Source organism: Chinchilla lanigera, unplaced genomic scaffold (assembly GCF_000276665.1).
Source record: "Chinchilla lanigera isolate Chin_1 unplaced genomic scaffold, ChiLan1.0 scaffold00044, whole genome shotgun sequence".
In the NCBI taxonomy this organism is placed as follows: domain Eukaryota; kingdom Metazoa; phylum Chordata; class Mammalia; order Rodentia; family Chinchillidae; genus Chinchilla; species Chinchilla lanigera.
In genome coordinates, this window is record NW_004955445.1 from 2,829,858 (window position 1) to 2,853,575 (window position 23,718).

Below are 23,718 nucleotides of genomic sequence, written 5' to 3' on the forward strand. Positions count from 1 at the left end.
GCTTGCCAGGCAGGCGCTGTGCCGCTGAGCTAAACCCCCAGCCCCTCTAACAACATATATTAAGCACTTCCAATCTGCCAAATGCTAGGTTTAAGTATTTCACAAGTATTAGCTCATTAAACAAAAGTATTCAAGTAGACGTAGAAACAAATGTATGTGCAGAAAATACTGGGAAGCGAAGATGTTGGAATGAGCACCGAGAAGACTGGGGCGGGAGAGCTGAAAGTTTTTTGAGACTGGGGACACTGTCTCCCCCAGCCGCCCCAAAAAGGACTGGGGACGTAACTCACTGCGAAGGTTCGATCCCCGGCCCGACAACCAAAGTGGTCGAGCCCTCACGTTTCGACTGTCACAGGACCTGGGCTCGCGGGGCTGGAAGCCTCATCTGTCCAATTCGCAAGTGAGGACCTTGAGGCCCGAGGGCAAGACAGGAAGAACCGGACCCAGGCCTGCGGTAGAACGGGACCGGGGTAAGGGCGCAGAGCCCCTGCCCACCGTACCCTCCGCCGCCATCGCGCCCCGAGGGGACGCAGCGCGGGCGGAAGGCGGCGGCGAGGCGCTGAGCGGAACGGGGTGCAGGCCCGGCCGGGCAACGACGGAAACACGAAGGGGCGCCTCGGTCCCCGCTCGCTTCCGACCCTCCAGCCTCGCCTCGGTCCCCGCTCGCCTCCCTCCAGCCTCCACTCCTTCACGCGGCACACTAAAGGCCCCAGCCAACCGCATCAGCCACTCTCCCAGGACCCCCCGACCTCCGTACCCGCGGATCCGGTTCTCCTCCTCCCGCTCCCTCCTAGAAAAATGGAGGCGCGTGTCCGACCAATGGATCGCTCTGAGCGCACGCTCACTGCGCACGCGCACAGGCCACCTTGCTGAGCGCTGCACTGTCGATTGTCCCACTCTCCTCGGCCCCTCTCCCAATCTTACTTATTAGCAAGTTAGAGAATTCCGTTCACTTCCTCTGACTTTAGTTCCTATGAGACAACCCTCATGCCAAGGGGATGCTTCACGGACAAATGTCCGACCGTAGAGAGACCGCTGGAGGGAGCTGGAAAAGTCCTGGGTCTGGCGGACCGTTGGTCCACTACTTCCGGGCTCTTCCGCGCTAGTGCGCCTGCGCTTCGCTTGCGCCCCCTAACGTGAACAGATTATCGCGTTCTCTGTCATCCTATCACGAAGCAGCTTCCCCTGTAGCACTGGCCAATCAGCTTTCAGATTAGAGGGTTTAACTCATATTTTAAAAGCGGAACCTTTGAATCGTAACGGTTGAGCTTTTGCAAGGACTCGGTGGCCTTGGCTTGAATGCAGGACAGCCGGCGGGTTGGTAGGTTGGGGCCGCGGCCGGGGTGGTCTTCGGGGATGTAGGACCTGCGAGCCGGGAGGATAGGATCAGGGTGAGGCGTCCTTTTTCCAATCCAGTCCGCTGCGCCTTCACTGCCCCGAGGTGCCGGATGCTTTGTAAGATGCTGTGTTAGGTTTTATGGCTGAAGTGGAAAGGGCTGTTGAGTGGCTTTCTGATGGGTGACCAACTGGGTAATGAAAGTGCCTTTGCAGTCCTGGGGTTTACGTTCTGGTAGGGCTGGGGAGACAGACGTAGGAGCTAGAAGGGTATCTTGCAGTTCTGGGGGGTGTTGTGAAGGACAAAATACAGTAGTGTGGTTTTGGGGTCTGGTAAGGGGGGCGAACTGGGGAAGTCCTGGCTGGGTCGGTGAGTAAATCCATGCACGAGACCCTGGTCGCAAAGGCCTTTCTGTGCAACTGCTTCCCAAACCCCTTGAATTACTTGAGGTCCTGGCTCAAAATATAGCCCCACTGCCGACACACTAAAAATTAGAATCGCCCGAGGATCGGACTCAGGTGGCATTAACAAGCTCTCCTGGGGATTCTTTTTTTTTTTCCCCCTCTTGATTAAATGTTAGGTCCCACCAGTGCATGCTGGCTGATTACACTGGGGTTGGAGCCAAGATTCCACTTCTAACGACCATCCGCTGAGGTAGATGTGGCTGCTGTCTTTGACTTTTTTTTTTTTAATGTTTCCACCCCCTCAGCTTTCAGTTCTTTTAATTAGACTCTTCGGCAATGAACTTCTTTGTCCCTCTCACATCTGGAGACATTTTTTAGGTGCGAAGGAGGAAAAGACAAGTATGAATTGTCTATGTTAAGTCTTCCTACTTAGGGTAGTAAATAGCAGGTTTGAACTGAATACATGTGAAGGTCATCTGGTCATGCGGTTCCTGAACCCAGCTGCAGATCCGAATCACCTGAAGAGCAGTCTTTGTGGCGGGGAGGGGGAGTCCTTCCGCAGGAACCTTTACTTACTGTTCATCTTCCTGAGAAACAAAAGCATAGTAAATTGGAGCAAATGTCTGTAGCTCTTGTCAGAAGAATGCGGAGTAAAAGTCCTTGGGTCTGTGTGATCTTATTAGTCTGCTACTTTAATGGTTGTGGGAAAGTGAAGGAGGCATTAGACCCTCAAGTAGCTGGGATTACAGATGTGCACCACCTTCCTGGCTTGAATGTTTTAACCTGTTGGGGCGTTGGGGGTGGGGAGTGCATATTGAAGGTTCACCCAGGGCCCTCTACCACTGATCTACATCCCCAGCCCTTTTTACTTTGAGACAGGTTCTTGCCACATTGTTGAAAGTGGGAGGAGGCATTCACATTTTGGACCTCCTACCTCAACTTCCCTAAATGCTGGGATTATGGGTGAGCACCACCACACCCCGCTAACCTGCTGTTAGTATTGATTTCCTCTGCCAGTGGATTAGTTCATTCCCAAAGCATTGGAGCAGCTGTGTTATATGCCAGGCAGTGTTCTGCTTTCCAGGGGAGCTACGGTAAACACAACAGGACTAAGCCTTTGCTCTTTGAGAACTTACTTCTGTGGAGATTATAAGCAAGTACAGTAGCTGGATATGAGTTTGGAGAGATAGTAAACCGATGCGGAGAATATGGAGAAAAGGAGGGGGAGAAGATTGTGGAGGGGGGCACCGTATGGAGCAGAGATCTGAACGAAATGGAGTGGGAACAGCCTCACAGGTAGTGGGAGCAGCAAGTTCAGAGGCCCGGTGCAGAGGACCTTGTATGGCTGCTGTGCTGTTTATAAAAGGAGATACAGTCAGAACAGCGGTCGGGTCTACATTCCGAGGCTTCATAGAGCTGTCTTTGCAGGTGAGAGTTTGAATTTTTTGCTTAAGTTGGGGGGCCAGGGCGAGCTTCTGAACCAAGGACCAACACATGCGCCGGGTTAATGGGGTTGCTGGCTGCACTGTTGAGAATGAACCATAGTAGGGCAAGGGTGGAAGTGCGGAAACCGCTGGGAGTTTCTTGCAAATAACAATATGGGGAACAGAGTTACAGTTAGATCAGTTAGCAGTAGAGGGAGTGAGCAGTGGGATTTGAAGACAGAGCCTAGAAAATATGGTGATGGATTGGCAACAGGGTTGAGAGAGACATAACCGCATGCAGGGTTATGCTAAGGCTTTTGGCCCCCGCAGCTGGCAGCATGGGCCTGCCCTGAGGTGAGAGGATGACATTGGTGAGAACAAGCTTAGTGAGGTTATGAGAGCGTAGGGGTTGAAACTTCAGTTTGGGGCATGCTAAAATTGAGATGCCTTACACATAACCAGGTGGAAATGTTGTAGAGAAAATAAGTTAAGTCTGGAACTTGGGAGAGGTCTGGGCTGGAGACGGATATTCGGGCATCTCCAGCCTGCAGATGAGTATTGGAAGCTAAGAGAATGGATGAACTTGAGAGCGAGAGCAGACACGGGGACATACTGCTGGGCTTAGAGCTCAGGGCACCCCATGAACAGGGAGGAGAAAGTGCTGCGGTGAGACAAGGTTCCCTTTTGTAGGGGTTAGGACTGAGGTGCCTGGAAGGTATTTCTGGGAGCTCCAGAGCAGCTACTTGGGTATCTGAGTCCAGCAGTCAGAGGAAGGGGTTAGGGCAGAAGCTGCACTTTTAAATTACTCTAGTAAAATGTTTAGCGCCCAGGCGTCAGAGGAGGCCCCTGGGAAGGAGTAGATGGGGAAGGGGAGGGTCCAAAGACTAAATCCTGGGTCTCCCAGGGACTGGTTCATTCCCAACAACATAACAAGACCTCGTCTCAAAGTAAAAAGAGCTCAGTGATAGAGTGGCCGAGGATGGATCCTCAGTGCTGTGAGGAGGGGCGGGGGAGAACAGGTTAAAACATTCAAGCCAGCAAGGTGGTGCACACCTGCAGTCCCAGCGATTTGAGAGGCTCTGATGCGTTCTTCACTTTCTCTCCTGCTCCTGGGCAGGTGTGAAATAGTCCTTGGAAATGGGCTTGGTGTGAGGGCTGGGGTGAAAAAACAGTAGAGATAAGAGTGGGTGGTTCAGCTGGGCCTGGTAGCACACACGTGTAGTCCCTGCACTCGGGAGGCTGAGGCAGGAGGATCGTTGCCATTTCTAGACCAGCCTGGGCTACAGAGTGAGCTCAAGGCTAGCCTGAACTGCATAGCGAGACCCTGTCTCAAAAAGACAAAAAAAAAAAAAAAAAGTGGGTGGTTTTCGTATCACTTCAGAAGTTGCAGCTGATCTGAGAGATACAAGCTCTTCTTACCTGTTGTTAAGGCGTAACCTTGACCTGAGACCTGCAGGGGTAGGGCTTTGCTGTTGGAAGGGGCGGTGAGAGGTGGGGCCCTGGCTTGAGGCAATGGAGGGACAAATGGGACTTTGTAAGGTAGCAGGTATTCCAGCAGGTCTACGCGGGCAAAGCGGTCCATTAGACAGACGATAACAGCGCAGAGAGACAGACAGGAGGAGTGAGGTCTGAGGAGATGAAATGGGCTACAGTGTACAAGGCAGGCTTGGGCTTTTGGGAAAGCCAGACACTTGTACATTTTGTGTATCAGACAAGAAAATTCCCTGATCAGCTTCATTTGAACAAGAAGTCTAAAATTCCGGGTGCTGTGGAAATCTTTTCTTCAGGGAGCTGTAACTACTCGGCATAAGAACACTGGGAAGCAGTTGGCTTCATTTAAAGTCTCTTTTTCTTTTCAGGAGTCATGGACAGAGCTAAAGAAAACTGCATTTCAGGGTCTGTAAAGGTAAATTGAATTATCTGTCATCAGAATCACATTTATAAAATGCACATGAGTTCTGGGATTACTTTGTGATGGAACTGCGGTCCCTCTGACACTGCTGGATATGTCTGAATGCCTGCTTATGTGGACGCCATGGCTGTTGCCGAAATAACTGACTTTCTTTGAAGTCTTACAGCCTTTCTCTGTACGGCACTCGTGCTGAGGAGCTGGTTGTGGACTTTGAGCTTCAGGTCCCAGCAGTGGGCCCTCACGATGGACCACTGAGGGGGAGGAAATCTCCCCACCTCTCATTTTAGTGTGTGTAGCCCAGGATCTTAACTAGTGAAATTTGAATACAATATTGTTTTGTTTGTGTTTTTTTGTCTTTTTGAGACAGGGTCTCGCTATGCAGTTCAGGCTGGCCTTGAGCTCACTTTGTAGTGCAGGCTGGTCTTGAACTCGCAGCGATCCTCTTGCCTCAGCCTCCCGAGTGCTGGGATTACAGGCGTGCGCCACCACGTCCGGCCAATTTGAATGCAATATTATAAGTGTGTAAAGAATACACTTTAGTAATAATTTTTTTTTTTTTTTTTTTGGTTTTTCTCCAGTACCGGGAATCAAACTCATGACCTTGTGCTTGCCAGGCAGGTGCTGTGCCGCTGAGCTAAATTCCCAGCCCAATAGTAATTTTTTGATGGGCTTACATTAGTGTCCTCACTATCAAAGTCCTTTTTGTTTAATTTGAATTTACAGGTATGGAAAAAGAAACATTTTGGCAAATAATAGTAATAAGCTTATTGTGGCAAAGCCTTACATATACTAGGATTTAGATTTGTCTCCAAACGACTTCATTTGAAGATAACTATACGTTTCTATCAGTCTTTTCTAAACATATATTATCAAAGAAATTTCAGTGAAATAGAGATTTTGGCATAAAATTTCACTAACAGTTTAGGAGTATATTCTCAAAACATTGAACATTTTTAGAAAATGTTCACGGTCTCTCTCACTGGGCAGAAGTTTAATAATGAACATTTGTTAATGGAATGTGACTTTGTGTGGCGGGGGCGAATTGGAGGCATTTAAACATTCTTTTCAGCCGTATGGTACATGTAGCATCTGGGAACTCTTATAAAATAGCTTTCCCACTTTTATAAGTGGTGTTCACTGGAAAACAAACTTTGTTGAGCTCTAAAACACTCATCTTTCACTCATGCCGATCATAAAGCGGATTTTCCCTCCCTTCCTAGGCCCCTGTTGCTCTGGGTGATGGCCCGAAATGTGTCTTGGGGATGCAGCACTTTCCTTCTCAGAACCCCTCATCCAGAGGCAGTGGCCAGGCTCAGCGGGTCTTGTGTCCTTCGAATTCCTCCCAGCGGGTTCCTTCGCAAGCACAGCTCGTCTGTGGTCAGAAAGTACAGAAGCAACTGCAGGCCGCCAGCGCGCCTCGTCCTGCCCCCCGGCCGGTGAGCAGCGCCCAGAAGAGTGAGCAAGCCCAGCCAGCAGCGCCCGGTGAGCCAGCTCTTTGCGATTCTGTGTGCTGTTGTTCTAGCGAGTTGTTGCTAAGGAAGCAAGCATGTGGGCTTGCACTTCTTGTTCAGAGCCCTAGCTTTTATGGCCCATCTGTTGAGGAGGAGAAGAAAATAGATATCCATGTTGAAGTAGCAGTGTTATGGGGCTAGGCCTTCTAAAAATAACAGACCTCATTTCCACCCTCTTTGAAGAGTTGGGCATACAGGGAGGACATGGGATCAAACCCACATCCTTTTGATAACTTATAAGTGGGTCAGGTGTAGGGTGTTTGTAGCAGGTGAGTGAGGAGCTGAACAGTCCTGGAGTTTTGGCGAATCTGGGGAAAGCCGAGGAGCGAGCCCCCACCCCCTGGTCGCCATGGACACTGCTGGCTGTTTTAAGTAAGCCTCCATCTCTGGTGTGCTGGGAAGTTACAGAAGGTTTTCTGGGCTGAAAGGGACTGATTAGGCTTTTCGGAATCTTACTGGGGATGAGTTGAATGAACTGGAGAGTAGCAGTGCTGGATCCGGGGGTGACTAGATAGGAAGAAGGTTAAGGTCAGAGGTGGCAGTGACCTGGCTGGGTGGCGCAGAAGCAGGGGGATGTTAATGCTTAGTACTTAGCAGCTGTCAGTGCTTACCGCAGATTCTGAGACATTCCTTTGTCTCCGTCCTCACCCCCGGGATGAAGGTACTAGCACTGTCAACTCAGTTGCCCAGAGGAGCGATCTGAGAGTAAGGGCAGTTAACTTGTCCTAAGACGTGACCAGGATGGAAAGGTGCAGATGAATGTGAGCGCTCACTCAGGACGCGTGTTCAGGAGAGCGATGTGGCTGAGCTAGACCTGAAAGAGGAGGACGGGGAGTTCGGGATGGTGCTGTAGGGAAGGAAGAGAACTTCCTCTGCCCTCTGAAGGTTTCATGGTGGATCTATAAAGTAACCTGAAGGAGACAGCTAATTCTGTGTGTATGCAAAATGTGAGACTCAGAACAGGGCGGGGGGTTGAAGTTACGGCATCCTGACCTGAAAGGAATAGGAATCTGGGCCTCTGGTGCGAAGGGGCGGGGAAAGGCGCCGAGAAGCCACCCAGCGCCGGGAGTTACTGTGCGGGGGCGCAAGGCAGTGCTGCAGGCACATAGACCTTGTCTCAGGAGATAGACTTCGTCCCTCAGCAGCCTCTTCCCGATAGTGCTGCTGTCCTAGTGACAGTTTCCTCTAGCTGTTACTTTTCCAAAAGGACAGCTTCTCAGAGCTCCCCCTGCACCTGCGGTTTCTCTAGATGACCAGCTTAAATGCCAAAGAAATGCGTTAGGAGGCACACCGTGATCTTCCGCAGTCCTGTTTTCGAGGGAGGTGTGTCCTGAGCTCCTGCCGTGGTTATGCTGATGATATTAGTGGGGCTACTGAACCGTGAGGAGGAAAAACAGTTTGGGCCTGCAGTCCAAGGCCTGAGCAGAGCGAACTGTGCTAGTGGGGTTCGAGGTATGGGAGACAGACAAGTGGAAACACCTCATGTGTCTGCAGCTGATGAGATAGTAATTCCAGTCCCCTGCTGAGAAACTTGATGGTACATTTTTCTGATTGTGTAGTTTCTCTTTTTTTGTTTGTTTGGAGTGGTTTTAGTATTTCCCCCTGGAAAGAGGGCGGCCGGCTTGTTTGGTTGCATACTGTGATTTGTATGGCTGGCACGTGAAGTCAGGGAGAGGTAGCGAGGGTACCAAGGGTAGCCGCTTGGTATGGGTGGGAAGTTGGTCGTTCTGTCCTAGAAGCTCTTTATTTGGAAACTGAGGCTTCAGGAAATCTCTACCTAGTCTCAGTCTTAAATTATTGGTGGAAGACCTAACTGTGTACATTTGTACTTTATTCTAGTAATTCTGCAAAGACTCTATATGTTGAGCGTCAGGTTAGGGTTTTGTTATCTTTTTTCCCACAAGTAAAACATAATATCTTGGAGACCATTATTTGATCTCTAGCCAGATTTTAAAACTTAGGCTATATAGTGGTTCTAAAAGCAGGATTTTAACTTATTATGTATAGGAGATAATCCTGAGAAGAAAATGGAATCAAAACCGAAAAATGAAGACTCAAAAAAGTAAGCTTTCTTATTTATTTATAATGTTCTATATTATTCTGCTGGACCTATGCCATTTTGTTGCAAATTTAGTTATGGGAACTCTTTAATAATTTCTTACAGAAAATGCATGAGGTTCCTCCATGCCCTTAGAAATGTGTATGTGTGGTTGATATGTGCTTCAGTTCTTGTTTTTCCTTGCACAGAAGTACACATGCAAATTTTTGTTTGAGCTGGGAGCTCACTGGGTCAGTGATGGCGAACCTTTTAGAACTTTCCATGGTAACAAACAGCTGACTGTGCACGCGTGCCATAGGTTCTCGCCACCACTGTACTAGGTTGTGTAGGTTTGCCTTGAACTCCTGGGCTCAAGCCGTCCTCCTGCCTCAGCCTCCTCATTAGCTGGGACTACAGGTGCACACCATCACACCTGGCTAAAAGTACAAGTTTTTTTTTTGTTTTGTTTTGTTTTTAATGTCCTGGGCTACGTAATAAGCTCCAGAGCACCCTGAACTACAGTCTGTCTCAAAAGAGAAGGAAAAAAAGTCATACTGTACTAATAATTTGTTCTGTATAATAAAGGTTAGCCATGATATCTTCCCCATTTTCCAAATGCCCGCTCTTTCTCTCTGAATTGGACTCTCACGTGAGGAGCAGGGCCAGGATGCCCCAGAGCCTTGGCTGCTGTAGCTCACAACGAGCTTTCTCAGAGTCTCCTTCTTCTGGTTCTGATGCCAGTGAGGACTTTCCTGCATCTGTCTGTGACAGTGGTTCCCTCTGCACCACCGGGGCAGCTCTCCCCCTGGAGACGTGTGGTTCTCCGGAGCGGGGGGAGGTCCCTGCTTCCAAAGAGGCCCATTCGTGGTCCCCAGGTGTTCTTCCTCTCCAGTTGCTTCTCCTTTTTATGGTCTTTCTTAAGGACTGTGCATAGGTCTGCACTCCTGAGCTGTGGGACATTCTCACTGCAAAGATTTTTCTTCTCCTTCACTCTTAAAAATGTTGAAATTATTCTAGGAGACAGTGGACTTTGGAAGATTTTGATATCGGTCGCCCACTAGGTAAAGGGAAGTTTGGCAATGTTTATTTGGCAAGAGAAAAACAAAGCAAGTTTATCCTGGCTCTGAAAGTGTTGTTTAAAGCTCAGCTGGAGAAAGCAGGAGTGGAGCATCAGCTCCGAAGAGAAGTAGAAATCCAGTCCCACCTTCGGTGAGTGCCCACAGCACCGTGCAGTCCGTAAGAGCTGAGAGTGAGAACTGCTTTTTAGAGTGCTTGCTTCCTAGTATCGTGAAGAGTGGTTGACCTTGTCACTTGCTAAGAGTTTATCTGGAGCTGTGGTCCTGAAAAACTATTGCAGGATTTATTTTTGTACTAATGCAGTAGTTCACCTGAGCATTTCACGTGTGCGTGTGTGTGTATGTCTGTGGACATGCGTGAGAGAGAGAGAGAGACAAATGAATGAGAATGGTGCCTTTTATTCTGTGGCCCTTTATTCTTTGGGAACCAGAAATTGCACGTGGCAGCCCGCAGGCTGACTTGGGTCAGTAGTGGGGCTTTTGTTTTTCATATTTGCTGTTAGGGTTTTCAAATTTGAACCAGATGCTAATATTTAAAACCAAGCAAGGTATGGTGCGGCACACGTACCTGTAATCCCAGCACTTGGAAGGCTGAGGTAGGAGAATCATTGGCAGTTTGAGGCCAGCCTGGACTACAAAGTGAGTTCAAGACCAGCCTGAACTGTATAATGAGACCCTGTCTCAAGAAGAACAACAACCAAAAAAACCCCAGAAGGCCTATATTTCACCCACATCAGCTGCAGGTGAGCTGGTGGGCGAGGACTGGCACTGCCAGCGTGCTGTACTTCTGCACCGCACAGCCTCTGTCTCCTGCTGCCACCACGCTGGTTTCTTTTAGAGGGGCTGCTGGGCACTGAACCCCGGGCCTTCACATTGACTGAGCTGCATCCTTAGCCCTTTTTGAGATTTATTTTGAGATCAGGTTTGTTCAGTCACAGTGTTTCCCAAACCAGGCTCAAGCTTGGTGAGCATCCTGCCTCAGCCTTTCAGAGTGTGAGATCAGAGGTGTGCACCATTCCACCTGGCATGCTGTGTGCATATCACACGACTGTGTGAACGCTTGGTCCTTCTTTAATATGCAGAAATTAATATTTAGCTGAGTTTCTCCTCCCAAGTGTAAAGATGCCTACAGAAGGCAAGAATAGTCTTAACCTGAGGTCCATTGATTCTAAAATGTTTGCAAAATTATATGCTGATGTGTATTTTCCTTAGGGTGGGCCTGTGGTTTCAGATTCTTACATGGGTTCGTGTCAAACGCCAGTGGTTTTATTTACATGGGGGGTTTGTTTTATATTTTGTAAATAACCCAGTATCGGCTCCAGAGCTAAGTGTTACTGTCTTCATGCTTTGTTGCAGGCATCCCAATATTCTCAGGCTGTATGGTTATTTCCATGATGCCACAAGAGTTTATCTAATTCTGGAATATGCACCACTTGGAACAGTCTATAGAGAACTTCAGAAACTTTCCAAGTTTGATGAGCAGAGAACTGCTACTGTAAGTTTTCCTTTATTGTTCAGCCTAAGTCTGTTTTCTTTATGCCTATCCATTGTTGTTTATTAATTTATTTATTTTTGAGACAGGGTCTTGCTAGGTAGTGTAGGCTAGGCTTGAACTTGCTTGTGTAGCCCAGGCTGATTCTGACTTAATGGAAAGATGGCTTCACAGGATCAAATATTCGAAATGGAAGAATTAGACTATCTCAGATGTACCAGATGCACAGATTAAATCAGGTACCACCAGGTAGACTGTTTTGGCTGTTTTGTTTTCAGTCATTTCTGTGGAAATGTAGACAGTGGTCCTCTTTATTTTTTAATGCTCATTTATTTTAGAATAGTTTTAGATTTATAGAAATCATTAAGGTAGTACAGAGATTTTCTACATACGCCATACCTAATTTCTCCTATTTTGTGTCTATGTGTCGGGTGGGGGTGTGTGTGTGGTACTGGGGATTGAACTCAGGGTCTTCACACTGAGTTGTTTCCCCAGCTGTTTGTTTTTGTTTTTAAATTTTATTAGTACATGTTTAAATACATGTTGTGCTGGCATAGTCATTTGATTCTAGGGACTAATTCCTTATTTGATTTCTTCTGTGATCTGTTGATTATCCAAAAATATGTTGTTTAGTTTCTACGTGTTTGCATAATTTCTGTGATTTCTCTTGCCGTAGATTTCTACGTGTTTGGGATAATTTTGATTCTTTTGCATTTATTTAAGCATGCTTTATGGGCTTGTATGTGGTGTTGCTTTGGGGAAAGTTACATGTGCTGCCGAGAAGAAAGTGTAATTCTGTTGCTGGGTGGAACACACTGTAGATACTTAATGAAGTCCATTTGTTTGAAGCTGTGGTTCCTTTCTGGTATTTCTTTGTTGAGTTTTGTGTCTCATCCATCTGTTTGTCACTGTGGAGTACTGAAGTGTCCCTCACTATAATTGTGTTGATGTTTAGCTGATCTTTTATGTCCACTAGTGTTTGTTTTATGAAGTTGGATGCACCAGTATTTGATGCATATATGTTTATAATTGTTGTCTTTCCCCATTGAATTCTTCTCTTAACCAATATGTAATGACCATCTTTGCCTCTTCTGGTTAGTTTTGGCTTGAAATCCACTTTGTCTGAAATTAGGATAGCTACTCCTGCTTGCTTTTGGGCTTCCATTGCATGGAATATTGTTTATCTTTTGATTTTTAGTTTGAGTTTCTTTTTTGATTAAATGTGTTTCTTTTTTGTAGCATACTGTTTGTTGTATTTTGGGTTTTTTTGAGCCAGTCTGCCAGTCTATCTTATGATTGGGAAGTTGAGACCATTCACATTGATATTTATTACTGGAAGGTATTACTTATTCCTGTCATGGCATTATTGTCTCTTTTTACCATACCTTGGAGAAGTTTCTTTGGAGTGCTGGTTTGGTGGTCATGAATTTTAAGGTGCTCTTTGTCATGGAAAGACTATTTCTCCATCAGGTTCGAGAGATACTTTTTCAGGATATTAGTCTGGGTTGGAAGCTGTTTTCTTTTTAACCCACTTCATTCCAAACTCTTAGTTTTTAGAGTTTGGGTTGAGAAGTCTGCTATAATTCTAAAGTGTCTACCTGAGTAAGTAATTTATTAGTTTTCTCTAACAGCTTTTAAAATTCTGTTCTTGTGGTGGACTTCTGGGATTTTCACTAAATGTGTTGTGGAGAAGTTTTTTTCTGATTTTTGCTATTTGGGGTTCTTTCCTTTTTTTTTGGTAGCAGGAATTGAACTCATGACCTCATGCTTTCTAGTCAAGCACTTATACCGCTGAGCTATATCCCTAACTCCTATTTGGTTTTTTTTTTTTTCCCGGTACTGGGAATCAAACTCATGACCTTGCACTTGCCAGGTAGGTGTTGTGCTGCTGAGCTGAATCCCCAGCCCCTACCCATCGTGTCATTGTTTGTTTGTTTGTTTGTTTGTTTATTTATTTAGTGCTGGGAATTGAACTCAGGACCTTGCACTTGCCAGGCAGGCGCTTGTACCACTGAGCTAAATCCCCGGCCCTGGGGTTCTTTATACATTACTTATCTCTGTGTTAAATTCTTATTCTTGGAAGTTTCTGCTATTTCTGTAAACAGGTTTTCTTTTTTAATGCCATTTGCGGTCTTCAGATTTTTCATGAATTCCTATTAATCTTGTATGGTGTTGGTGTTCTTTGCATCATCTACTAATGTATCAAAGAGTATGGTTCCTAACATCAGTCCTGTCTTCTAGTTCTGACAATCTCACATTAGTTGTTTCCTTTGCCCATACTTTCAGTGGAATTTTTAATCTCCTGGTTTCTGCTTGGTACCTTTCCATGGTCTCTACTTCTCTACTAAACTGGTTTTTCGTGTTTAGTATTGTTTTGTTTAGCTCCGCTAGTTTTGTTTATTAGGTGTATTATCTGTCTAGTTGTATCTTCTTTGAGCTTGTTGAGCACATTATCGATCTGTTTTTCTTCTATAATTCAGTTGTTTGGATATTTATGTCCTCTCCAGCAATGTCCTATAGATCAGTTTTGGGGGGAGTTGGGAGTTTCTGGAGGTATCATTTTGCTTCATCTTCTCATGTTTTGTATAGTGTGTGTGTGTACACGTGCACACATGCAGGCGCTGACATTTGTGGGTTCATTACAGTGGAAAGGCTTTCATAATAGTATGGAGACCTCTTTAGTTAGTATGTGCTTTTCAGGGATGCACCCTGGGCGAGGCTAACTGTAGGCTTTTGCCTCTGGTCTGAGTATAAAACCACCTCGGTTAATTTGGTGGGGAGGATACAGTATAATTGACGTAGCACAAAGACAAATCAAATAATTGACATACAGTGAACACCTACTAAATGCAACAAACTATATCATCATTAACCATAGAAAAGAATACAATAATAATAGGATTGAGTTACTGTCTATCTAAAGATTAATAGAACTTAATGGTTATACCAGGAAAGGTAGAGGGAGTGGGGAATGAGAAAATAAAAGGAGTAAAATTTGAAAAAAAGGATGAGGAGGAGGCAAGAAAAGTGAGATAAAGGATCCTATTAAAGGAGTAAAATAAAATTAATAGAATTAGATAAAAGTAACAGAAAAGAACAAATAAGAAAAAGAAAAATGAGCAAAAGAATAAAAAAGAAAAACACAAAGAAGAAAGAAAAATATTAAAAGAAAAAAACCCAACTTCCAAAAAACCAGTGAAAGAAAACACAGGAAAGAAATAAATACAGGAAAAGAAATAAATACAGGAAAAAAATGTTTTTGAGTGCGTGGTTTCTTTTGAGGACCTGGCCTTGGAATCTACCAGTTACAGGGAAGAGATAGTGCGTCCCTGCTAAGATTACTTTGTTTCCACACTCGTGTTTGTGTGTGAATCGTGAATCCTTCCCGCTGGGTGTGGTCTGTCAGAGGTATCTGCCCTATGGCTGTAGTTACTTTGGCAATCCCCACTTCCCATGCCCCGCCCCCTGCTCCACAGCCTTCGCCACCCAGCTGTGTGGCCTGTGGTTCTGAGAGCCGCCTCCCATTCTGCTCCGGAGGCCCCTGTGTCGGTTCACATCATGCTGTGACTACCGCCAAGCTGAGGTGCGTCCTTCCTCGTGTTGGTAGTTGGGGAAAGCAGAGACACTGAGTTCTGTGTAGGTTGTAGACAGTGGAGTGGGGCTTCATGCAGACCTCTGGACTTACTGCCAGCACTCCCAGACCAGCCGCCTCTGAAAGCCAGACAAGGTCAGCTGGCTTCTCACCAGGGAGCGGGACTTCTGTGACCTTTTTGGCCTAATCTTAAACTTCTGTGGGAGCCAGTGTCTAGCCTGTGCCCTCTCTGTGACTGTCTTTTGTGGCTATCTCTTACCCAGTCACTGTGGTAGGTGACACTGGGAACCCTGAAGTATGGTTGTTTTGAAGTTGTTTTGTGGCCGTCGTACCCCTTCCCAAAATATCTCCTGATTAACTTCTCTCAAATATGGCAGGCACTGTATTGTATTTCTTCTCCATCTCTAGCCTGCCTTGTGGAAGGAGTCAATTTAAGAGTAAAACCTCATGTTGCTTTTGATGTTTACAATAAGCATGGACTCTTCTTGGGGTTCAGGGCACTGAGGCAGAAACAAACACTTGCTCCCAGACAGGAGCCTCCCGACCCACCTTCAGCATCCCTCGTCCCGGCCTTTACTAAGCCTTTTGTTCTCTATTAAGTTTGTGTTTTTACCCCCAACTGATGTAACCTCTTGTCCCTGTCTCCACTGTATGCTAAGCAGGTGGAATTCAGTATGACTTTCTTGCCCAATCATGTAACCTGTAATTTATCTTAGTTACATGCTAAGAAGGTGAAATGCAGTGTAACTTTCTGACAATCACTAATGGCAAATGCACTGTTCTTGTCCCTCCTACTTGACTGTAAATCCTATAAAAATCCTGCACTCTGAGAGTTAGGGGCTTGGCTCTTTGTGAAGGATCCCAGCCAAGCCCGCCAGTGTGAATAAAGCTGTACACCTTCCTGCCTCCAGAACCCCAGGTTCTGCTCAGTGTGTTGGCCTTGGCCTGTTGTAGTGGTTATTGGGAGCTGTGAACACCTTCTAGGAGCTATTAACACCTTCTAAGTACTATAAACACTTTTTCATGAGCTGTAACTACTACAGCAGTGCTGGCCCAGTATTGGGTTAATAATATCCCTTAGTTATTGCAGACTGATTAGGTCTAAAATCTTCCAAATGAGTGTATGGTGAAGGCTAAATGAAAGAGGCAAATGGAATGATTTCAGGGCTCCAGGAGGATCAAAACCCTCTCTTAGAATTCAAGATTCTCTTGGGGCTAAGACCAAGACTTTCTCTAAGTGGCCTGCATTTATTTAGTTATGAGAAGAAGGGAGAGAAGAAGGTTGGGAACTGCTCAAGGAGTTATCCAAGTAAGGTATTAAGTTAATGCACCCTGGAGTGAGATGCCTGAGGCTGCAGTCTTTATCTAGTTGAGATTGGAGCCAGGTGTCCTTGGCTGTGACCTGATCTTATCCTTTGAGGCTTTAAGGCTTCACCTGCCATTGTAGGCCTCACTAGAGATCAGTGACTCACAGAGGTTCACTTACTATAAGTCCACCACCCATGGCCAGGCAAGGAGCCTAGGCCTTGGACAGACTCACAAATAAACATGGAAAGCCAGTTGGTGAATTTAAGTCCTGCTCAGAGCTGCTTCGCAGTGGTCTCCATCAGTCTGGTCCCTTACTGGAACTGCTAAATCTCTCTGGGCTTACCTTGTGTTGAGAGACACATCTCCCTCCCCTGGACCAGGGGTGAATCTTCTGGACTGTGTTATCCTTTTTCTCTGCATTGTGCTCTTTCTCTAGCTTCTTTGTAGTTTCTGGTTTTCTTGTCAGCTCTCTTCCAGTTCCTAGAAATCTACTTTTTTCTCTTCACCAAGCTGTTTTCCAGGTGTCTCAATGCCAAGTCCCCGAGAAGCTGTATTTTATGGCTGGTCCCTAGTATGCCATTTTTAATCTCTTAGTCCAGTGGTGGCGAACCTGTAGCACACATGCTGCATCACTGAAAGCTCTAAAAGGTTTGCGATCACTGTTCCAGACCCAAAACATAATGAGCTATTTACCTTAGGCATTGTATTATAGCAAGAGAAAAAGGAGGCTGGGTAATTTGTACAGAATAGGTTTATTTCTTCTGATTCTGGGGGCTGTGAAATCCAAAGTTTAGGGGCTGTGTGTGATGAAGGCCTTTTTACATCACCCCATGGCAGAAGGCAGAAGGGCAGGAGAGCAAGAATTGGAGCTCAGGCTGTTATAATCAGCACTAATCACCGTGTGAGGGTGCAGCCCACATCATTGGTGTGTGGTTGCTTTGTGGTTAAGTCTCCAGCATGTGCTTTAGGAGGAGGCATCCATCCATAGCACTATTAACATGCCAGTGGATTTCTGGTTTCTGTTTGTAGTATAGGCTAATTTTTCCCCTGATAGTCTTGAAGTAAATTTTTATCTCCAAATATATTATTTTGTTGTAGGATGATCTTTAAAAATAGAAACCGACTACACTTACAAGGTTTTAAAACAGAACTTTAAAAATGTTTACACATCTGAATCCCTATTTGTACCAGTTCTTTATTATTTGTTGGTGCTGGGCCATAAATTGCCATGTGCGGATATAATTACAGCTTGTTCAGTGTTTTTCTAGTCATTCAATATCACATCAGATGTGCAGTGGAACCTCAGTTTATGAACCTAATGTGTGTTATGATTTTGAGGAAGATGGCTGTATCTTGTGTGGGGAAGATGGCCCTGGTCATGTTTGTCACTCAGTTTAGTTTGCAGAGTTTGCAAACAGAGCAAAATTTTGCCAAATGCTTTTGTTTGCAAATTGAATTGTTTGCAGTAAACAGAGATATTATTGTATTAGGAAAGACATAACCAAGTTGTGAATAACATGATGGTAACTGTAACATACTGGGATGGTGGGAGACCAGCAGAGACCACCAGGCTTGTGTAAAGGCAACATGGCATGGAATTTATTGTGCCTGGGTGCAGGCAGGCAGAGAATGATAAGATCATCTGCCCTGAGCAAAAAGAAGTGTGTCCCTTTTATGGGAGTGGAAATAAGGCAGGGGACATTAGGTGGGAAGATTTTAATAACATCTGGTTAACGTTGTCTGGCAGTCTTGCACCTCAGTGGGCAAAGTGCTTGAAGTGTTGTATGAATTTTCGGGTGTCTTCAGGTATCATCAGATATCCTGGCACCTGCAAAATTCCTTGTGCTCTCCTATCTCCTTCATGACATCCTATGCTTGCTGATGACAATTTCGGTGCTGAGCTAAGTTCCCTGCAGACAGCTGAGTTCTCAGCAGACAGTAGTGCTTCTGCTGGCAAACGGGTTGGGGGCTGGGGGAGTCAGGTCCTATTCGAAGCTTTTAGTAACCACTATAAATTGGTTCAGTTGATTTTTGTAGACTTACCCATATTTCTACATGGTTTGCTTTAAAACCTGCAAAACATGTTAAAGTTTGTGTTGGATTTTGTTTCAGAAGAGATGTCTAATATTATGGTATATAAATCTAAAACCCAGGCTTTCAATGTTTTTTCAACAGTATATCACAGAATTGGCAAATGCCCTGTCTTACTGTCATTCCAAGAGAGTTATTCATAGAGATATTAAACCGGAGAACCTGCTGCTGGGATCAGCTGGAGAGTTGAAGATTGCAGATTTTGGGTGGTCGGTCCACGCTCCATCCTCCAGGTGCGTAACTTTAGAGGTGGAAGTTGTACAGAAAACCCAAGCTCTAATCATGAAGTAAATGTAAAAATTCAAGAGTAGATTACATACTGGCAGGTGACGTACCTAGAAATACTTTGGAATATTTTAGGCCTGATAATAGACTAATATCAAAATTTTATTTTGTGAGTACTTCAGGCTATGTATGGTATTCTAGGCCCAGGGTTAAAGATGCTTAATATTCTTAGAGGTTAATGAAGTGCATACAAAATCAACATAGGATGAATATGTGACAGTTAAAATACAGATTGCAGGGGGAAGAACTCCTGCTTTGGTGGTGGGTTGGAGACTGGTCTTAGTGTGGATAAGACGGTGGGAAAAGATCCAGAGAATAGCAGTACAAAAACCCACAGTCAAGAGTGTAATTCTTTTGGAAACTTTGAAAAACCACATTGGTTTGGATGGAGCTTGAGAGAGGTGGTTAGAGAATCTGATCTACTCTTGTCAAGAGTAGGAATAGTCCTTTCTTGTGTCATCCCCCGGCCCCACCACACACCTCCCTTGCAGCTGCAGCAGAGACGTCAACATAGTGAAATTTACTCTTTCCAAATAGGAGCTAAGATATTCTCTACAGTTTTCTATTTAATTTGGGTTTAAATAAACTTTAACACTCCATGTGAGTGGGGCATTTAAAGCATATATCTGATTAGGATTTGTCAACTTTGAGGGGCTGAGAAATTATCACCGGAAGAATTTTTTAAAAATAAAGCCAGTTAGGAGAAAAACAAAAAAATTAAAAATATATATACATTCGATTTTTTTTTTTTGTCTTTTTGAGACAGGGTCTCACTATGCAGTTCAGGCTGGCCTTGAGCTCACTTGGAAGGCAGCTATGCTCACCACTATATCACCAACGCTTGAGCTTACTTTGTAGCCCAGGCTGGTCTCGAATTCACAACAATCCTCCTGCCTCAGGCTCCCGAGTGCTGGGATTACAGGTGTGCGCCACCACACTCTTTGATTTTTGTTGCAGATCATTTTTGTTTGTTTTCAGCAAAGCAGTCTTTATTTTGCTGATTGCCATCAGTGGGAGCTGCTGAGACCTACTAAGACAACGGAAAATCGTGGGCTTCATGGGGCTGCAAGGTTAAAGTAGACATTGATCTTTCTAGGGGTCTAGCGGCGTCCTCACATTTTTTTATGTTTGTGGCCACTTGACCCTTGAATGTTAATAACCTTAGTAGTTTCCCTGCTTGAGAACCCCTTGATTTGGTCTGAGTGGATGAGAGGTTAGATCTAGTCAGGAGAGGTCATTTAATCGTGGGTCATGTTTCACTGAATGACGCGTGTGCCCATGGGGCACTGGGCATGGTTGAGTGGGGCTCAGAAGGTCTTGGCATCAGCCGGGTAGAGCAGCAGTGAGCTCCAGGGCTGCTCCTGGCTGGTTGCGTGCCACCCTCAGCTTATTTCCAGCCCTTGAAGTGCTGAGCCGGTCGTTGGTGGGAGCACCTCAGTCTCTGCAGCGGCCGCGCTCAACAGTTCTTCACCCTTGGCTACACTGTCTGCATCTGCTTTTTTGTGAACATTTGAAAATAAGCGTATTGTTTGATGCTGTATCCAGCTCCCTCCTGTGCTGTGATCTGGTCCTTGTTTTGGGGCGACGAAGTTTGAAGCTGACAGACAGCACAGAGCAAGCAAATGGTGGGGAATAACTGTGTATGTTTAATAGAAAGAAGAGGAGGAAAACCTCCTGCTTGTCGGGGAGGGGTTCCGTGAGGCGGACACTCTAGAGGTAGGTGTAGGCTTCTTACACAGTTTTGGTGCAGGTGAACATGACAGAAGGCGGGGATGCTCCTGGGTGAGGGAGGCCTTTGATGTCTGGAAAGTGAGCTAGCTGCTTCATTTGCATTTCACTTCCTCCAAAGTCTTCCATTTAAGGATCTGGTCTTTGTCCCTTGCATTCCATTAGGCCCTGGTAGTCAGTTTGCTTAAGTCAGTTATTTGGCCCCTACCTTAAGTTAACCCGTTATTAAGCCCCAATGTTTAGTTTAGGTTAACTATTTAGGACCTGTGCCCTACCTGCCTAACTTCCTGGCTTCAAGGCTTTTGTTATCATGGTGCTTTATCCTTAAGCACTACAATATACATATCCTGAAAACAAGGACATTCTACCTTCCTATGAAAGCTGACAGCTTTGTTAATATCTAATGCTTCGTTCCTCTTCAAATTTCCCGCTGGCCTTGAAATTTCACAGTTGCTTTTAAACCCCAGGCGAGGTCCATGCATTGGCATTGCATCAGTTTCTCTTTGGTCTTAGTCTAAACTAGTTTTTATGTCTTCAGGTGTATTTTTCTGACTGTGGTGTCACTTGGTGTTACCACATGTTATGGTTTGTGTCTGGGTATCCCCCCAAAGCCTCATGTGGTCTTGGGGCAGGCTTTTAGAGTTTGAGTGATTGTAGGTGTGAGAGCTGCACCCGCCCTGGGGTGGATAGTTTGCATATGTAAGGGAGAGGAAGAGGCTGCTTCTGTGCCATTCCACCCTCGTGTGTGCTTGTTGCTTTTGCTGTGATCTGCCACCATGAGCTGTAGCCCTCTGCCGTGTGCCACTCTGCCTTGTAACCTGCCAAGTATGGACTGAAACCTCCACAAGCTGTAAGCGAAATAAACCTTTCCTTCCTTAATTTTGGGCATCAGGTATTTTGTCCCAGCAATGAGAGAAAAGTAACCAAGACACCACAGAACTTCAGATTGTATTTATAGAGAACTTTGCATGGCAGCTTTTCTATCAGAATGATTGCAGTTTCTTCTAGATTGTTCAAGGAGGTTCTGGGGTTGAACAGACTTGGAGTGAGGCCCGGTTGCTAGCTGTGTGATCTGACACATTTCCTTTAGTCTGCTTCCTATCTAAAAATGGGGATTTACACAGTACCTGCTTCACCGCACGGGATCTGGCCGGGGAACACTCAGTCCCTTGTTAGCAGCGTGATGAATGACTTGGCAGCTGTCACGATGAAAGCAGCTCACGTCAACCTGAGCCTCCCTTTCTAGGAGGACCACTCTGTGCGGCACCTTGGACTACCTGCCCCCTGAGATGATTGAAGGCCGGATGCATGACGAGAAGGTGGACCTCTGGAGCCTGGGAGTCCTTTGCTATGAGTTTTTGGTCGGGAACCCTCCTTTTGAGGCGCACACTCACCAAGAGACCTATAAAAGGATCTCACGGGTAAGACGAAGCTGCAAAGGGTCCAGCTGTGCTCTTAGAATTCTACACTTACTGTAGAGGAATGTGACGGAACTGGGAAGTGCGGCCTGCTCCCACAGTTAGGTTACAAAACGTACCGAGCCGTAGCATTCCAGTGCCAGCTGCAAGGTAAGCGTGGCTCAGCCCGGGGTGCATCCTGTTATGCTGTGCTTACTTTCAAGTTTTTCAGAGACTTAGCACCTCAAGGACAGCTTGGCTCAGTCTTAGAGAATGATTTATTCTTCTGCCCACCATAACCTGGACCTCCTTGTTATACGATAGTATATATATAACCCCAATTAGCTTACATAGGCTAAATTCTGCCTAGCAAAGTATGACAAGACATGTGTAACCAACTGTGGAATTTCCTGTTACCTGCCTTTTGTACTTGCTCTTAAAAACCTATATAAGTAACTTTGACTCTTAAGACAGGGCTGGTGATTTGGACCTCCATGTCCCCTAGCCCGCTAGTGTAATAAAGCTGTTTGCCTTCCAAAGTTCCCCGGTGCCGTGCCATCCCTCTGGTCTGATCCAGAGTTCTGCAACATTATCGGGTGAAGGTTAAGCGAAGGTGTGAATTTTTTTTTTTGGTACCAGGAATCGAACTCAGGACCTTGTGCTTGCCAGGCAGGCACTTGTGCCGCTGAGCTATATCCCTGGCCCAAAGGTGTGGATAGTTATACAATTTGGTCTCTCTTACTTGTGTTCTGTGCCATTTTGTCACTTGTACTGCAGGTTGAATATACGTTCCCTGACTTTGTGACTGAGGGAGCCCGGGACTTCATTTCAAGGTTGCTAAAGCATAATCCAAGCCAGAGACCGACTCTGAGTGAAGTACTTGAACACCCCTGGATCACAACAAATTCGACCAAGCCATCAAGTTGCCAGCAAAGCAAAGAAGCAACTAGCAAATCGTCTTAATCACGCAGGGGGAGAAACCTTTGAATCAGGGCTGCTGTGCGAGCTCGGGAACATGCTCCAGACTTAGTCACTGCTGACTGCCCGCTCAGCTCACAGCGCTACAGGAAGTGTTGCTTTTTCCTCCCTGAGCCTGCAGCGCCTTGGCCTTCCTGTTCAGGAAGCTCCCCTGCAGTAAACGTGACACTCTGCAGAAGTGCCTCAAGAATCATGCTGCTTTGACCAGGTTCATCATGCAGAGACAAGACTCAGCGGCAGCCGTGTGAACAGCCTGTGGCCGGCAGGGTGTCCTTGTGAGAATTCGGAGTCTGGTTGTCGGGAAAGTGACCGCTTCCCTCTGACTCAGTCAGCTAAGGCACTGCATAGCAACCTTTAAGTACTTGAGTGTGAGTGTAACTTATTGGGTGGTCAAACCTGGAAAAGGTGTTGGAATGAATATGTGATTCTTTTAAATATTAAAGATCTCTGTATGGTAATTTTTTTTTTTTTTTTCTGTGCATCCCTTAGCGATGCTGTCATTGGTGATTGTCCTGGTTAAGCCTGACTGGGTCTCTGGTCCTCCTTAACCACTATAAAACAGGAACACATGCTCTACCTCTGTCTCGGGAATTGCGTGGGATACACAAGTGACCTGATGTCTTGGAACTTTTTCTGAATGTTAAAGGCTCTTTATTGCATTGGAGTTATGGCATGTGTGTAAACTTGTTAAATGCATAAATAAATATACTGATCTACCTGGATTATATGGGTAATTATTTACACCACCTGTTTCCTGAGAATGAGCAGATCTGAGGTTACCCTGGTCTGCTGGATGTGCTCCTATGTGTAAAGTTTATAGCTGCCAAAGTCATTTGCAGATGAACTAAAGGATGAACTTGATGAAGGGAAGGTAGAAGTGTTGAGCCTAGAACTAGTAGAGAAACAGGCTTCCCTGGCTGTCCGTGCAACACACTAGACATCAGCTATGTCAAAATATACAGTTAGCCAACACAAACTTCCATGTCTAAGTGACAAAGCAGTCAAATTTAAAACACAATCAAAACTTCAGTGTCCCTTGGGACAAGTGAGCTTTTAGTTCTGTTTGGTGCTGAGCCTACTTTTACAGTCCCAAAGGAGTCATATCTCAAGTACCATCCAAGCTGTTAGTGCAACACTATAGTGATA

At 45.7% G+C, this 23,718-nt stretch overlaps 2 protein-coding genes across 8 annotated transcripts in view; one reads left to right on the forward strand and one right to left on the reverse strand.

Moving 5' to 3' along the window:
• The window catches only part of Cstf1 (cleavage stimulation factor, 3' pre-RNA, subunit 1, 50kDa), a 13,986-nt gene extending 12,872 nt beyond the window's left edge, over positions 1-1,114 (reverse strand). For 2 of the 6 annotated variants that reach the window (XM_005392270.2, XM_005392271.2), the window contains exons 1-2: positions 758-904; positions 291-449 (exon numbers count right to left, since the gene is read on the reverse strand). The gene's annotated coding sequence lies outside the window, so the exon portion shown is untranslated. Of the gene's footprint in view, positions 1-290; positions 450-757; positions 905-924 lie in introns of those variants that run through there. The other 4 variants (XM_005392274.2, XM_013518332.1, XM_005392272.2 and 1 more) reach the window with 3 other exon arrangements.
• A 101-nt stretch (positions 1,115-1,215) lies between these two features.
• On the forward strand, positions 1,216-23,294 carry Aurka (aurora kinase A). 2 transcript variants are annotated; one of them, XM_013518333.1, is made up of 10 exons: positions 1,267-1,321; positions 1,917-1,990; positions 5,024-5,070; positions 6,297-6,558; positions 8,595-8,649; positions 9,643-9,834; positions 11,058-11,196; positions 18,269-18,417; positions 21,444-21,618; positions 22,372-23,294. In XM_013518333.1, exons 3-10 carry the CDS (start codon positions 5,029-5,031, stop codon positions 22,555-22,557), a joined length of 1,200 nt encoding a protein of 399 aa, XP_013373787.1. In that variant the 5' UTR covers positions 1,267-1,321; positions 1,917-1,990; positions 5,024-5,028; the 3' UTR covers positions 22,558-23,294. The 2 variants fall into 2 exon arrangements, with proteins under 2 accessions (XP_005392332.1, XP_013373787.1); XM_005392275.2 differs by lacking the exon at positions 1,917-1,990 and having other exon boundaries at positions 1,216-1,321.
• Positions 23,295-23,718: the final 424 nt, after the last annotated feature.

Excerpts from the sequence above, each read along its gene's own strand:
- Aurka (XM_005392275.2), top strand. The coding sequence starts at position 1,300 with ATGCAGGACAGCCGGCGGGTTG. Across the intron at positions 5,071-6,296 it reads GCATTTCAGGGTCTGTAAAG|GCCCCTGTTGCTCTGGGTGA; the intron begins GTAAATTGAATT and ends CTCCCTTCCTAG. Across the intron at positions 8,650-9,642 it reads AAAAATGAAGACTCAAAAAA|GAGACAGTGGACTTTGGAAG; the intron begins GTAAGCTTTCTT and ends AAATTATTCTAG.